The sequence below is a fragment of the Schistocerca americana genome, chromosome 5, assembly GCF_021461395.2.
Source record: "Schistocerca americana isolate TAMUIC-IGC-003095 chromosome 5, iqSchAmer2.1, whole genome shotgun sequence".
Classification (NCBI taxonomy): Eukaryota; Metazoa; Arthropoda; class Insecta; order Orthoptera; family Acrididae; genus Schistocerca; species Schistocerca americana.
Genome location: NC_060123.1, coordinates 97,088,601 through 97,102,328, shown reverse-complemented (window position 1 = coordinate 97,102,328; position 13,728 = coordinate 97,088,601). Strand labels below are relative to the sequence as shown.

At 40.4% G+C, this 13,728-nt stretch overlaps 1 protein-coding gene across 1 annotated transcript in view; it reads left to right on the top strand.

Moving 5' to 3' along the window:
* The window catches only part of LOC124615923 (synaptic vesicle glycoprotein 2B-like), a 252,280-nt gene that overhangs the window by 226,297 nt on the left and 12,255 nt on the right, over window positions 1-13,728 (top strand). Inside the window, exons 10-11 of the mRNA XM_047144107.1 lie at window positions 814-973; window positions 13,567-13,694. Coding sequence (XP_047000063.1) covers window positions 814-973; window positions 13,567-13,694 — 288 coding nt within the window. The remainder of the gene's footprint in view (window positions 1-813; window positions 974-13,566; window positions 13,695-13,728) is intronic.

Below are 13,728 nucleotides of genomic sequence, written 5' to 3'. Positions count from 1 at the left end.
GGGTTGGGGTGGGAGTGGGGTGGGGGTGGGGGTGGGGGTGGGGGTGGGGGTGGGGGGGTGGGGGGGGGGCAAGGGGTGAGAAGATGAAGTGTAGAGTTAGCAGTACCTCAGCTGAAGCCTCGCTGCGATGGATCACTGCAATTGAAATACACAAACTGACAGGATATCAAAACATACATCCTGACAGCTGTCAATTCATATATGACAGCTGCAGTGTTCCATCCTGGTGAGACTTCAGCTGAGACACTGCTAACTCTATAAGTCGTCTTTCTCTCCCTGCCCCCCGCCTCCTGCACCCCTCTTTCTGGTGCTTTTTCTCTAGTCTATCATCACATTTGTTCATAGATTCCACTTTCATTGCCTGTTTTAATCCATGAACATCACTTTTTTGGAAATTTCCCAAATTTTAAAGAAAGGATATAGATCAGACTGTAAATGTGGCTTAACCACTATAATGCAAGTATTCATTCTTGCATACACATTTTATCGCTGTGGTAAGGTCTTTGTGTAATACTGCTTGCAATCTCTTTCTTATTTCTATTCAGATGCACACTTGATGACATAATTTAAATTATGAAACTGATCATTCCTTTTATAATGGTTTTATAACAGCTGCAGCAGTTATTATTCAATAAGCCAAAGTTTGGCTGTGGATGACCATCCAGTAAATTCTGTCAGCTTTTGTGTATTTTAAACAGTCTGCATTTCGATAGTACAGTATAAGCTATGAATACCAGAACACTTTATATTCCCCAAAACAAAGTCTACAATTACTCTTTCAAACTGAAATATTTAATAATTTTTTCTTTGCAGTGATAGGATACGTTGGAGCAGCCATATGTTCAATGGCAGCTTATTGGACATACAGCACATCAACTGCATTGGCTTGTTTTGCTCTTATTGTGTCATTAACTGGTGTGAGCAACATTGCATGCTTAGCTGTCATTGTGGACATGTTCCCTACAGGTGTCAGGTAGTGTACCAACATTTTCTCTCATAGAATATAAATTCAATTAACATTTCTTACAGCATATAGCTGCAGAAGTTGAATCATTTAATGAGAACATTCTAGGGTATATACAAATAATGGAAAATCCAGGTTGGAATGTAACAATATTATGGAGAGAACAGTTACTACTCACCATATAGTGGAGATGCTGAGCTGCATATAGGCACAACAAAAAGACTCAGACTCACCCACTCACACACACACACACACACACACACACACACACACACACACACACACGACCACAGTCTCTCGCAGCTGAAGCCAGAGACTGTGGTCATTTGTGTGTGACTTGCATCTGTGTGTGTGCATGTGTGTTTCCTCTATTTCTGTCAAAGGCCTTGTTGGCTGAAAGCTTATTTTGTTATAGTCGTTTTGTTGTGCCTATCTCCGACTCAGCATCTCCGCTATATTGTGACTAGGATATAGACAATTTTTTATCACTGGTTTGAGTCTGATGTTCCATTAACTCATAATTACAAGTCATTATAACATAAGTGACAATTTGTAATTTTATCATAGCTAGACATCTTCGTCATTAGAGAGTGTCACAAAGAAGGCCCAATTTCAGTCTGGAGATTGCTTGAAATGAGGCATTGTGATGAGTGCAAATGCGCACATTCCAGCTTAGTGCAACTTTTAATATGGAATGTCTGTAAAAAAGAGTAATTGAGGGGCAAATCAGAATTCAGTTTGATACCAGATGTGAGGCAGGTCAACATGGATCATGAGGTAGAAAGGTGAAAGGTCTCTGGAGTAAGCCAAGTCAGGTGTCAGCATGGGGTCACAGTGACCTGCATGAGGCAGGAGGTGGAGGAACACAGTCATGGTGGAGGCAAATAAAACATGAAATGCAGTATGTATAAGTGGGCATCCATCCACATTTTGGAAAGTGGATTGGTCCAACCAGTACCCTCCAGCAAGGAAACAATAGTTCTTTCAGTAAACAATTAAGGTCAAGTAGCCAGCAGTGGCAAAAATTAGATAAAAGCATAATTCCATAATTCAAGTACTAGAGAGTCAATAAGGGTGAGTTAATCTGAGTAGGTTCATTTTTATGGAAAAGATGGTGGCTGACATCACAGCAGTACAGAGAGAGGGAGGGATGGCAGGAATGCCATTGTTCAACGACTTGGAGTTCAGGCAGCGAACAGGCTGGATGGGTGGCAGCATCACTCCCCCTCATCTCATAAATAAACTTTGCCTTCTCCCTTTTCCTCAGACAGAGCCAGAGTGTGGGCATAAACTTGCACATAGGTTTTGCTCTTTAGATGAATCTAGATCACTTAACAAAGCTTATTCTGCACAACAACACAGATGCCAGTGGACATGATATGTCAGCTGCCGTGCTTGCTCCTGCTGCTGGACTTCTCATTTGTGGTCAAGCAACCATCAATGATAATCTGTTGGTTATGGTCACTACTAATTTGAATAGTGTGATGTTGATTAGGTGGCTCTGTATAATTCCTTCGGAAAAGATACTGGTATTGTGTCGGGAAGACCCAAGTGGCAGAAAGAGTGTTATACTCATGAGAGTGCAATTGGAATTAGCCTAATTGTAACAACACTACCTACATATTTGAACTGGATGGAACATTGCACCAGTGACATAAGCATCACATAGAGAGGCATAACCACACAGCTGCCATCATAATGGGTTCTGAGTTGCACAGTGTGGAAATGGTGTTGTTTGTAACAGTTTGAAGAATGATTTATAGAGGCCAGCACTCCTCATGAATAAATGTAAATTTCACCAGGACCTTATTACTTTCTCTAGTAATGGCAAACCTACATTTCTCAGCATTAGCCTTATGGTTTGGTAGAGATACAGAATTCACAAGGTGGCCAACAACACACAAGTGGTTGCTCTGTAATTAAAGTCCAGTAGATTACAGGTCAAGAAAGTTCGGAGGCTGACTACGCTGCTAAACTGCAGGTAAGTCATAGATAGGATCTCCCATGCACCCCTGTAATACCATCACTTACCCTACCAGACAGCCAAGCTGATAAGGTGTTTTATTACATAGGGATCCCATTCATCACTTCTCCTGTTGGGACACCAATGTTAGTTCTTATCTCATTTTTAGCTGACCTGGAGGAGCAGCGTGCTCCCCTTCAGAGAACAGGCGATGATGGAATGTTCCATGCTTTTCTTTATTTTCAAATAACCAGTTTTGGACCAGCTTCCCATCTTCAGATCTGTTAAACTAAAATTAATTAGTAATTGATTCAAGACTTATGTTTACAAAGCTTGAATATTTGTAAGAAATTAATTATACTGCAAAAAATACATTTATTAGAGTGACAGAGTAACTTGTCAATACTGCTGCAAGTTCACTGTCGTAATTAAACAGGTACTAGACTACTGAGATTTATATTAGAATTTTTGAGGAACCTAATTGGTGCAACGCTTGTAATCCTGGAAAGTGCCCTCTATCTATAGAGAATGGATTGCCACACAAAAAGATCCTATGTATGACATTTAAACAACAATGAACAATATAATATGAAATAATTTAAAAACTTTAAAAGAACTTTTTAAAAAATTAAAGAAATATTCTCTATTTTTTAATTGTGTCTTTCTCTTCTGTTTAATGATTGATGAGGGAGCTTCCCAATGCAATGCTGGACAGAGTGCCAAGCTAAACTTACCTCTGCTACATCCAATTTGCTGCCACCAGAGTGCTGAAAGCTGCCATAGCTGGTGCCTGGCAGAGTATCAAATCCCATCTATAAGTAAGGCTAATACTAATTCCCATGCATAAAATCACTTTGCTCATTAAGCAGTTTTTCTGGGGTTTTTATCTGATGTGCATAATTTCCATTGCCTCCAGTGCATTTAGATAAAAAACTTTTCAGAGCTCTGTGTAGCACCACTATTTGTTTACTTATTGTACTAATCTTCTAACAAGATTGTGAAAGGGAAAGTTGCTACTCACCATTTAGCATAGATGCTGAGTCGCAGATAGGCACAACAAAAAGACAGTCACAAATAATAGCTTTCAGCCACTAAGTCCTTCATCAGAATTAGACAGCAAACACACACATACATGCTCATGCAAATGCAACTCGCACACATGACTGCAGTCTCAGGAAACTGAGGCCTCACTGGAAACTGAGGCCTCACTGCAAGCAGCAGCCCAGTGCATGATGGGAGTGGTGACTGGGTGGGGGTAAGGAGGAGGCTGGGGCATGGAGGGAGAGGGATAATAGAGTAGGAGAGGCAGAAAGTGACATGCTGTTAGGGAGCATGGAGGAATGGGTTTGAAAGAGGGTAGGGCAGTTATGTGCAGTTGGGAGGTGGGTAGGGGATAGCGGAAAAGGGGAGAAGTAAAAAGATTGGGTGTGATGGAAGAATGAGGGCTGTGTAGTACTGGGGAACAGAGAAGGGGCTGGAAAGGAGAGGACAAGGACAAACATAGGTTGAGGCCAGGAGGGTTAAGGGAACATAGGATATAGGATATATTGCACGGAAAGTTCACATCTGCGCAATTCAGAAAAGCTGGTGTTGGTGGGAAGGATTCATATGGCACAGGCTGTCAAGCAGTCATTGAAATGAAGGACGTCATGTTTGGCAGCGTGCTCAGCAACAGGATAGTCCACTTGTTTCTTGGCCACAGTTTGTCGGTGGCCATTCGTGCAGACAGACAGCTTGTCCGTTATCATGCCCACATACAATGCAGCACAGTAGTTGCAGCTTAGGTTGTAGATTACATGACTGGTTTCACAGGTAGCCCTGCCCTTGATGGGATAGGTGATGTTTGTGACCGGACTGGAGTAAGTGGTGGTGGGAGGATGTATAGCACAGTTCTTGCATCTAGGTCTATTACAGGGGTATGAGCGATGAGGTAAGGGTTTGGGAGCAGGGGTTGTGTAGGGATGGACGATTATATTGTGTAGGTTTGGTGCACGGTGGAATACCACTGTGGGAGGGTGGGACGGATAGTGGGCAGGGCATTTCTCATTTCAGGGCAACATGAGACTTAGTCGAAACCCTGTCGGAGAATGTAATTCAGTTGCTCCAGTCCTGGATTGTACTGAGTTATGAGATGAATGCTCCTCTGTGGCCAGCTAGTGGGACTTAGGGAGGTGGTGGGTGACTGGAAAGATAAAGCACAGGAGATTTGTTTCTGTACAAGGTTGGGAGGATAATTATGGTTTGTGAAGGCTTCCGTGAGATCCTCAGTATATTTTAAGAGGGACCACTCATCACTGCAGATGTGACGACCGTGGGTGGCTAGGCTGTATGGAAGGCACTTCTTGGATGGAATGGGTGGCAGCTGTCAAAGTGGAGGTATTGTTGGTGATTAGTAGGTCTGAGACGGATGCAGGTACTGATGTATCCATCTTTGAAGTGGAAGTCAACATCTAGGGAAGTGGCTTCTTTGGTTGAGTAGGACCAGCTGAAGCAAATGGAGGAGAAGTCGTTGAGGTTCCGGAGGAATGTGGATATTTATTTATTTATTTATTTATTTACTTATTTCTTGTTCTGTAGATCCAGTTAGTGAGTCAATCACAAGGATATGGAACGTGTCAAATTGTACAGGTTTCAATTTAAACTTACAATAAATACAAGGGCATTTCAATGGCAAATTGTACATAGTTTAAGTAAGACATACTATAAATACAGTAACAGATACAATGTCAGCTAGATAACATAACTACCATTTGACAGAAAAAGGAGTTTCAAATAAAGGTTAAAGATAAGAGCACAAAGTTAAATCAGATATTAGGCCTACAAGAGTAAATACATGTACAGCCAATCTGTTGTTACAAAAAGTGTGCTAATGCCCAAATGCACAATAAAATCAATTGAACTACTTCTAGACATAATACGTTTAGTGATGGTATACATTTTCTTTCAGGTATTCATCCACAGTATAATAAGATTTCTCTGTCAGGTAATCTTTGAGAACTTGTTTAAATTTTGGCAGTTCTGTATGAACACATTTGATATGTAGTGGTAGAGCATTGAACAGCTTAATGCTGGAGTAGTAAACTCCTTTTTGTACCAGAGTGAGACGTTTCATTTGGGTGTCCTCACCCTCAATCCAAATTGCAAAGATGTCATCAATGAATCTGGGTGTTTAGGAAGGATTCCTCTAGGTGGCCCATGACTAGGTTGGCATAGGGTGGTGCCATGCAGGTGCCCATAGCCATACCGCTGATTTGTTTGTAATTGTAAGTAATGCCTTCAAAGGAGAAGTAATTGTGGGTGAGGATATAGTTGGTCATGGTGACTAGGAAGGAGGTTGTTCAATAGTGGTAAGGCCATGGGAGTTAGGGATGTTAGCGTAAAGGGAGGTGGCATCAAAAGTGCAAGCAGGGCACCGTGAGGTAAAGGGACAGGAATTATGGAGAGTCGGTGGAGGGAATGGTTGGTATCTTTTATATAGGAGGGTAGGTTCCGAGGAATAGGTTGAAGGTGTTGGTCTGCAGGAGCAGAGATTCTCTCAGTGGGGGTACAGTAACCAGCTACAATGGGGCATCCTGGGTGGTTGGGTTTATGGATTTTAGGAAGCATGTAGAAGATGGGAGTGTGGGCAGTGGTAGGGGTGAGTAGAGAGATGGACTCCGGGGAGAGGTTCTGGGCAGGGCCTAAGGATTTTACAAGTGACTGGAGATCCTGCTGGATTTCTGGAATGGGGTCACTGTGGCAAGGTTTGTAGGTGGATGTATCTGACAGCTGTCTGAGTCCTTCTGCCAGATAGTCCTTGCGGTTCAAAACAACAGTGTTTTAGCCTTTCTCCACAGGTAGGATTATAAGATCAGGACCAGTTTTAAGATGGTGGACTGCAGTTCTTTCTGTGCATGTACAGTAAATTTGCATGTTGAGGGATTTGCGGAATGGTGGTGAGGCAAGGTCTGAGATTAGGAAATTCTGGAAAGTTAACAGGAGATTATTTGGGGGAGGTGGGGGTGGATCACAGTTGGATGGAGGAGTGAACTGAATTAGGCAGGGTTCAACATTGGTCTTTGGTTGAGTCTGATTGGTAGAACTGGTGGCAAAAAAGTGTTTCCACTGCAGGGAGTTGGAGAAGGAAAGAAGGCCTTTAAAAAGTCCTGCATGATGGAATTTGGGAGTGGGGCAAAAAGGAAGGCCTTTTGAAAGGACTAATATTTCTGTGGGGCTAAGGCTTCTGGAAGAAAGGTTCATGACTGTGTTTCGGGTCTGTTTAGGTTCTGGATTCTGTGTGGTGGTGGGAGGTAGTTTTGGATTGTGGGGTAAATGTAGGTCTGCGAGACGGGGTTTGTCAGCTATGAGGGAACATGGAGGAGGTTTGGAGGTTGTTGTAGAGGGGTTGGACAGTGGAACTGAGCAGGGTGGAGAGCTTTTTGAGGTGGTATTGTTCATGATTCTCTAGTTCCTGGAGGGCAAGAGTTTTGATGGCAGGAGAATTTTGCAGGTGGAGGATGGTACTGCTATGAGGTTTGGGCTTTATTGATATGGTTTTGCAGAACTATGTTGGTGACCAAAAATGACTGCACTGAGGATTTTTAATTGCTGTTGTTGTGGTCTTCAGTCCAGAGACTGGTTTGATGCAGCTCTCCATGCTACTCTATCCTGTGCAAGCTTCTTCATCTCCCGGTACCTACTGCAACCTACATCTTTCTGAATCTGCTTAGTGTATTCATCTTTTAGTCTCCCTCTACGATTTTTACCCTCCACACTGCCCTCCAATACTAAATTGGTGATTCCTTGATGCCTCAGAACATGTCCTACCAACTGATCCCTTCTTCTAGTCAAGTTGTGCCACAAATTTCTCTTTTCCCCAATTCTATTCAGTATCTCCTCATTAATTATGTGATCTACCCATCTAATCCTCGGCACTCTTCTGTAGCACATCTCGAAAGCTTCTATTCTCTTTTTGTCTAAACTATTTATCATCCATGTTTCACTTCCATAAATGGCTACACTCCATATAAATACCTTCAGAAACGACTTCCTGGCACTTAAATCTATACTCTATGTTATCAAATTTCTCTTCTTTAGAAACGCTTTCCTTGCCATTGCCAGTCTACATTTTATATCCTCTCTCCTTCAACCATCATCAGTTATTTTGCTCCCCAAATAGAAAAACTCATTTACTACTTTAAGTTTCTCATTTCCTAATCTAATTCCCTCAGCATCACCCGGCTTAATTTGACTACATTCCATTATCCTCATTTTGCTTTTGTTGATGTTCATCTTATATCCTCCTTACAAGACACTGTCCATTCCATTCAGCTGCTCTTCCAGCTCCTTTGTTGTCTTTGACAGAATTACAATGTCATCGGTGAACCTCAAAGTTGTTATTTCTTCTCCATGGATTTTAATTCCTACTCTGAATTTTTCTTTTGTTTCCTTTACTGCTTGCTAATTGCTAGATGCTGAAATTCCTGTAAAATTTAAGTAGTGTTTAACTTATACTATTCCATAAGACCAACTACTTGCTAGAATGTACAATTACAGTTAGATTTTTTGTTTGCCAGTTATTATGAAAATATCAGACTGTTGCCACAACATCCTCATCTTAAAATAATAATAATCCTGGATTTCTATGTTAAATTATATTCATTGGGTTGCTGTGAGTGGATGTAGGCCGGAAAAATCTCAAAAAGAATTCTTGCATTAAGAACAATATTCTAAAAATTTAACTGTACATTATAATAAAGTCATATGCTGAGGCTATTTGACATGTATTCCTGCCAATTAGTTTATGTAAAAACTGTGAAATACAGCAGTCATCATCATGGTGAACTGAATGCAATGATTTCCAAAATCAACACAAATAATTCGAAGATCAAAATAAAGAACAGATTAATTTAGTTTAAGAAATGGACTCCAAATATAATTTGCAAGGGTGCAAAGAAGATAAAATAAAAAGAAAGGTGATGATCAAAATAGATCACTGCATGCTCAGGAAAATTTGTTATTTGGGGGGTGTAATGGCCAGTATTTAAGGAGGCATAAAAGTTAGACAGTATCATTTTTAATGCGAAGGTAATTCTAATCAACATCTTCCTCACCTACATCAGCTCAGTGTTTCAAGGAATACTCTTCAACAAAGATACCTATATTTCGATTTTTTGTCTAAGACGATGACAATGGGGCAAAATCTAAGTCTTATAAAAAATAATCTTACCTTGTTCACTGATTTGGGATTGAATTTTCATTGTTTCATGTTCTTGATGTTGCATATATATATATATATATATATATCCATTGGAAAAGACTTAGTTTGTTTTCGGAAAGTTTATGTTTTTGGCTGTTAGCACGGCTGTTCAGAGCACTTTTCCCCATTTTCGAAATACTTATCATTGTGCTGCACCAAGAGCATAATGCATTCATTAGTAATTTGGTGTCACGCATAACCCATGGATAAATTAAGTTATGTGTACTCTGGTATGGAGTTACACTCGGTTTAGGCATCACTGAAAAACACTGCGTTCTGAAAATTTATGAACTGGTTCAACTGCACGGACAATTCACACCATACATCTCCATTACTGACAGTGTCCATTGTGCCCTTCCATCTTAGAAAGATGTAGATGGAACTAGTCTCGGAAGAGTTGTAACAATGGGTTCATTTTAAGCAGCTGCCAGATAGCTACTTTCAAGCACTAAAAAAAACTGGTGATAGTGCGCATGCACAGCTATGATGATGTAGAAATCCGTGTATGATCTTTTCACTGCTTGAATGTTTCTCATCCCATTTTTGATTAGATTTCCATGAGTAGTGGTGGATAAATATCTGATATGTTTACCTTACTATTGACACTGAAGTGTAAACATGAAATAGCCGAATGAGGGAACTGCAATAGCTTCGAAATGATTGAAAAACCCGAGTCATGTGAAGGGTAACTCCACTCTAGTTCACATTTATGTGCATGTGCGAATCTAGCAGCTTGGCAATGCCAGAAAAATTTTTCCTGGTAGATTCTGGCTGGCTAGCTCTCACTGCTTATACACCAAACAGCAACACTCCTATTAGCCAGAGCGGGAGAAGGCAGTGTGCATACATGATTTCAGCTTTGTCCATGTGTGACATGCTGTCTGACAGCATATCCTGTTTAAAATTTGCTGTTGAAGGAATAACTGGCAATCAACATGTTAAAAAATCACTACCAAGACAACATGAAATTGTGTTCAGAATTAACAAGGCCAATGTAAAGTCATCCACAAGAATTATCGTTAATTATTACTAACAAAACATTAATAACAACTTGTACAAAGTTTTAAGTTCAAATTATCAAAATGTTTGCAAGTGTGTGTGTTTCCTGGAAGAGATTTTCCAACACAGAATCAAGCAATAGAAAACTTGTTTGATAAACAGAACTCATCTGGGGCAGTATCTAATATAGGTTTGAATAGGTCATTTATTGAAATGTGAAAATTTAGTGTGGTTAAATAAATAAAACATTTCATTCAAACTGCAATTTCACACAGAATCATGCTCTGATAACTATATAACATTGTGTCTCTCAAACAGAGAGCCATCTCAGGAAAGAAATTATGTCGAGTTGTATGGATGAAGATATTGAGATAAAGACGGAAATACTCACATAATGTTGAAAAGCATAGTCTATTATTTGAATGCTTCTTAAAATGACCATAAATTGATTTAAAAAAAAAATTGCATACAAAAATGAGGTGATGAATATTATTAAAAAATCCAGGTTTCTAGCTGAAATTTGAGGTCTTTTCCAGGATTTTTCAAATTCAAGGTTTTTCCCAGGTTTCAAGGTATGGTGGCCATCTTGTGCCTGACCTCTATAGCATCATTGTCTCACTCTTCCCCCAGTGTTGTCATCTTAATGGTTGACATGTCTGCATTTTGCATTGAGTATCGCTCTCTCTCTCTCCCTCCCTCCAACTCCAGGATGACACCCCCTTTGTTCTCCATGCTCCTCCATGTACACTCGATGGTTGAGCTACCACCCACGTCAGTTTTCTCTGTTCCTTTCAGCTTTGGCATGATGCTGATGAAACAACATCATAGCCTCCATCAACAACAATGATCACCTTTCAATCACTGTCCAGCTCATTGTGCAACCTCCCCCTACAGTGTGGGACCTGATTACTCCTCTTTCTTGAGCGGGCTAACCTGTGTGCCTTGCACAGTGGCTATAGGCCTATATGGTGTCTGGGACCTGAAACATTACACTGCCTCAGTGCTCAAGAAATGGTCCAGTCATGTCTCCCTCATGGGCATGGAATGAAATGGCTGCTTGCACAATCTTGCACACCTCCTCTCTCACCCACTGTCGATCAGCTACCTCTCTACCCTACTGACAGCTGTGCCAGCCCTTCATTTCCTTCCTCGTGGTCCACACTCCTAGGGGGGGGAGGGGGGAGATGACTTTTTGGTGACTATCAGTAGTAGACTGACTATCGAGAGACTGCCCAAAATGCTGTGAAGCTCTGTAATCTCATCTTTGAATCAGTCTGTTTTCTCTCACCATTGTGATCGTCAGTGAATTATGACTTCATATTAGTGCATCATAATAAACATGTTTTGTTTCATAAACTGGTCACGTGTCCTTATATTCAGGATATATAGTGCCACATTCCCAGAAAACTATGAAAAATATTGTCATTGAAGCTACTATCCTCACAGATGCAGCAGCTGATGAGGTCTCTCTCGTACCTCACATACCAATGATATCAACCATTTTCTCATTAATTTTGAGCTGATTAAACTCCCAATCAAAGTCTCGCTTGTAATAACAATAAACAAGGCTCATAGTCAGGGAGAGGATGGAAGAGTAGATGGCCAGAGTGGTGGCGGAAGGGGGGGGGGGGGGGTGGGGTGGAGGAGGAAATGGACATAGACAGGAGGAGGAGATGTATGGAGAGAAAGGGGGGAGGGTATGGAGAGAGACTAGGGGGGAGGAGGGTATGGACACAGATAGGGGGAGGGAGAGGAGATGGACAGAGAGAGGGGTGCAGAGATGGGCAGAGAGAGGGGGCAGAACAAGATTAGGACATATACCATATCCCCAGACATACTTAGCAATTGCGAAGGATTTCCAGGTTCACTAGCTCTAATATAAAGTTGTTGCAGTCTAGTGCCTGTTTAGTCATGACAGTGAACTTGCAGTTCTGTATCGACATGCTACTCTGTCACTGTAATAAATTAATGTTTCTCATTATAATTTCAATTTCTTAAAAATTTTCTAGCTTTGAAGACGTAAGTCTTGAATCAATTGTTATTTAATTTTTGTCTAACAAATCTGAAGACAGGTAGCTGGTCCAAAACCAGATATCTGAAAATAAAGAAAAGCAACCTGCAGACTGAAACTGGACTTTTTTTGTAATTTATATTCACTAGGGTTAATGAGTGATCATCTCATGTCATCTGTAACTGGTATGCACGAAAAACTTTTGCTTTCATAGATCTTGTGGATAATTAAGTTCCATAGTCACAATTAAGTTCCACAGTCACATGAAAAAGACTTGATTAATAAGACTTGATTTTTAGGTGTCCTCAAAGATGAAAGTTATATGAGATCGAATTGGGTTACTATAAAAAGATATCAAATGATGGAGGAACATTTCTAACATGATCAATAGCAAATGCAAGGTGCTGAGTTTGTAACAGTCCTGTCAAAATCATGCTTCCTCTTCAATATTATTTAACCTGTAAAGTACAAATTTCTGAACAGTCATTCTCATTTTCGCAATTGAGAAAAGGATTGCTTTTCAATTATTGAGAGGAGCTTTTCACCTAAGTCTGTTATATCTCTGCAACACCTTTGGTGCTGGGAACTCAGGTACATTATTCTTGGAAAAAAATAATTTTGTCACAGAAAGTCCATGGCAATATTGGAGAATGGCAGTGCCATAATACGTAATAAATGTTGCTGAATAATCCTTCAGAATATGGGAGTTATTTCTACAGAATCTATTAGAGGTATTTCAATTTATTACTCATATTACTAGAAGTTTTAGTAGCAGTGAAACCTCTGAACCATAATGTTTGCATGAATGCACTTAATTCTGAAAACTTGATAAACACTTGTTCATAAATAATGCTACCCCTCCCCCTGCCATCTGAGTACAAACTTAGATAAGCAGTCCATTCATACATGTAAGACCGAGCAAGGTGGCGCAGTGGTTAGCACACTGGACTCGCATTAGGGAGGACGACGGTTCAATCCCGGGTCCAGCCATCCTGATTTAGGTTTTCCATGATTTCCCTAAATCGCTCCAGGCAAATGCTGGGATGGTTCCTTTGAAAGGACATGGCTGACTTCCTTCCCCATCCTTCTCTAAACTGATGAGACCGATGACCTCGCTGTTTGGTCTCTTCCCCCAAACAACCCAACCCAACCCCCATACATGTAATGCCTGGATAAAATATGTTTGAATAATGATGTTATGTTAGTGGTAGAATAAGTATTCATTGCCTACTGACAGATTTTATATATTTCTGTTGTCATGAAATTCATTTTTTCTCTTTGAGGTAGTCTCACTACCCAGTCATTCTTGATTTCTTGAAGTAATAATAAAATCATGTCTGCTTTTTCAAAACACTTATATATTTTAAATTTATTAAATTTTATTGTTGCAGGTCAATGGCAATGGGTCTCAATTCAATGACGGGCCAGTTTGGAACATTTACTGGAAATCTGGCATTCCCATACTTATTAGCAATTGACTGTGTAGCTCCATTCTCACTGATAACTATTCTAACACTTGGTATGTAATATTCTGTAGTTTGCATTTTAGTAGC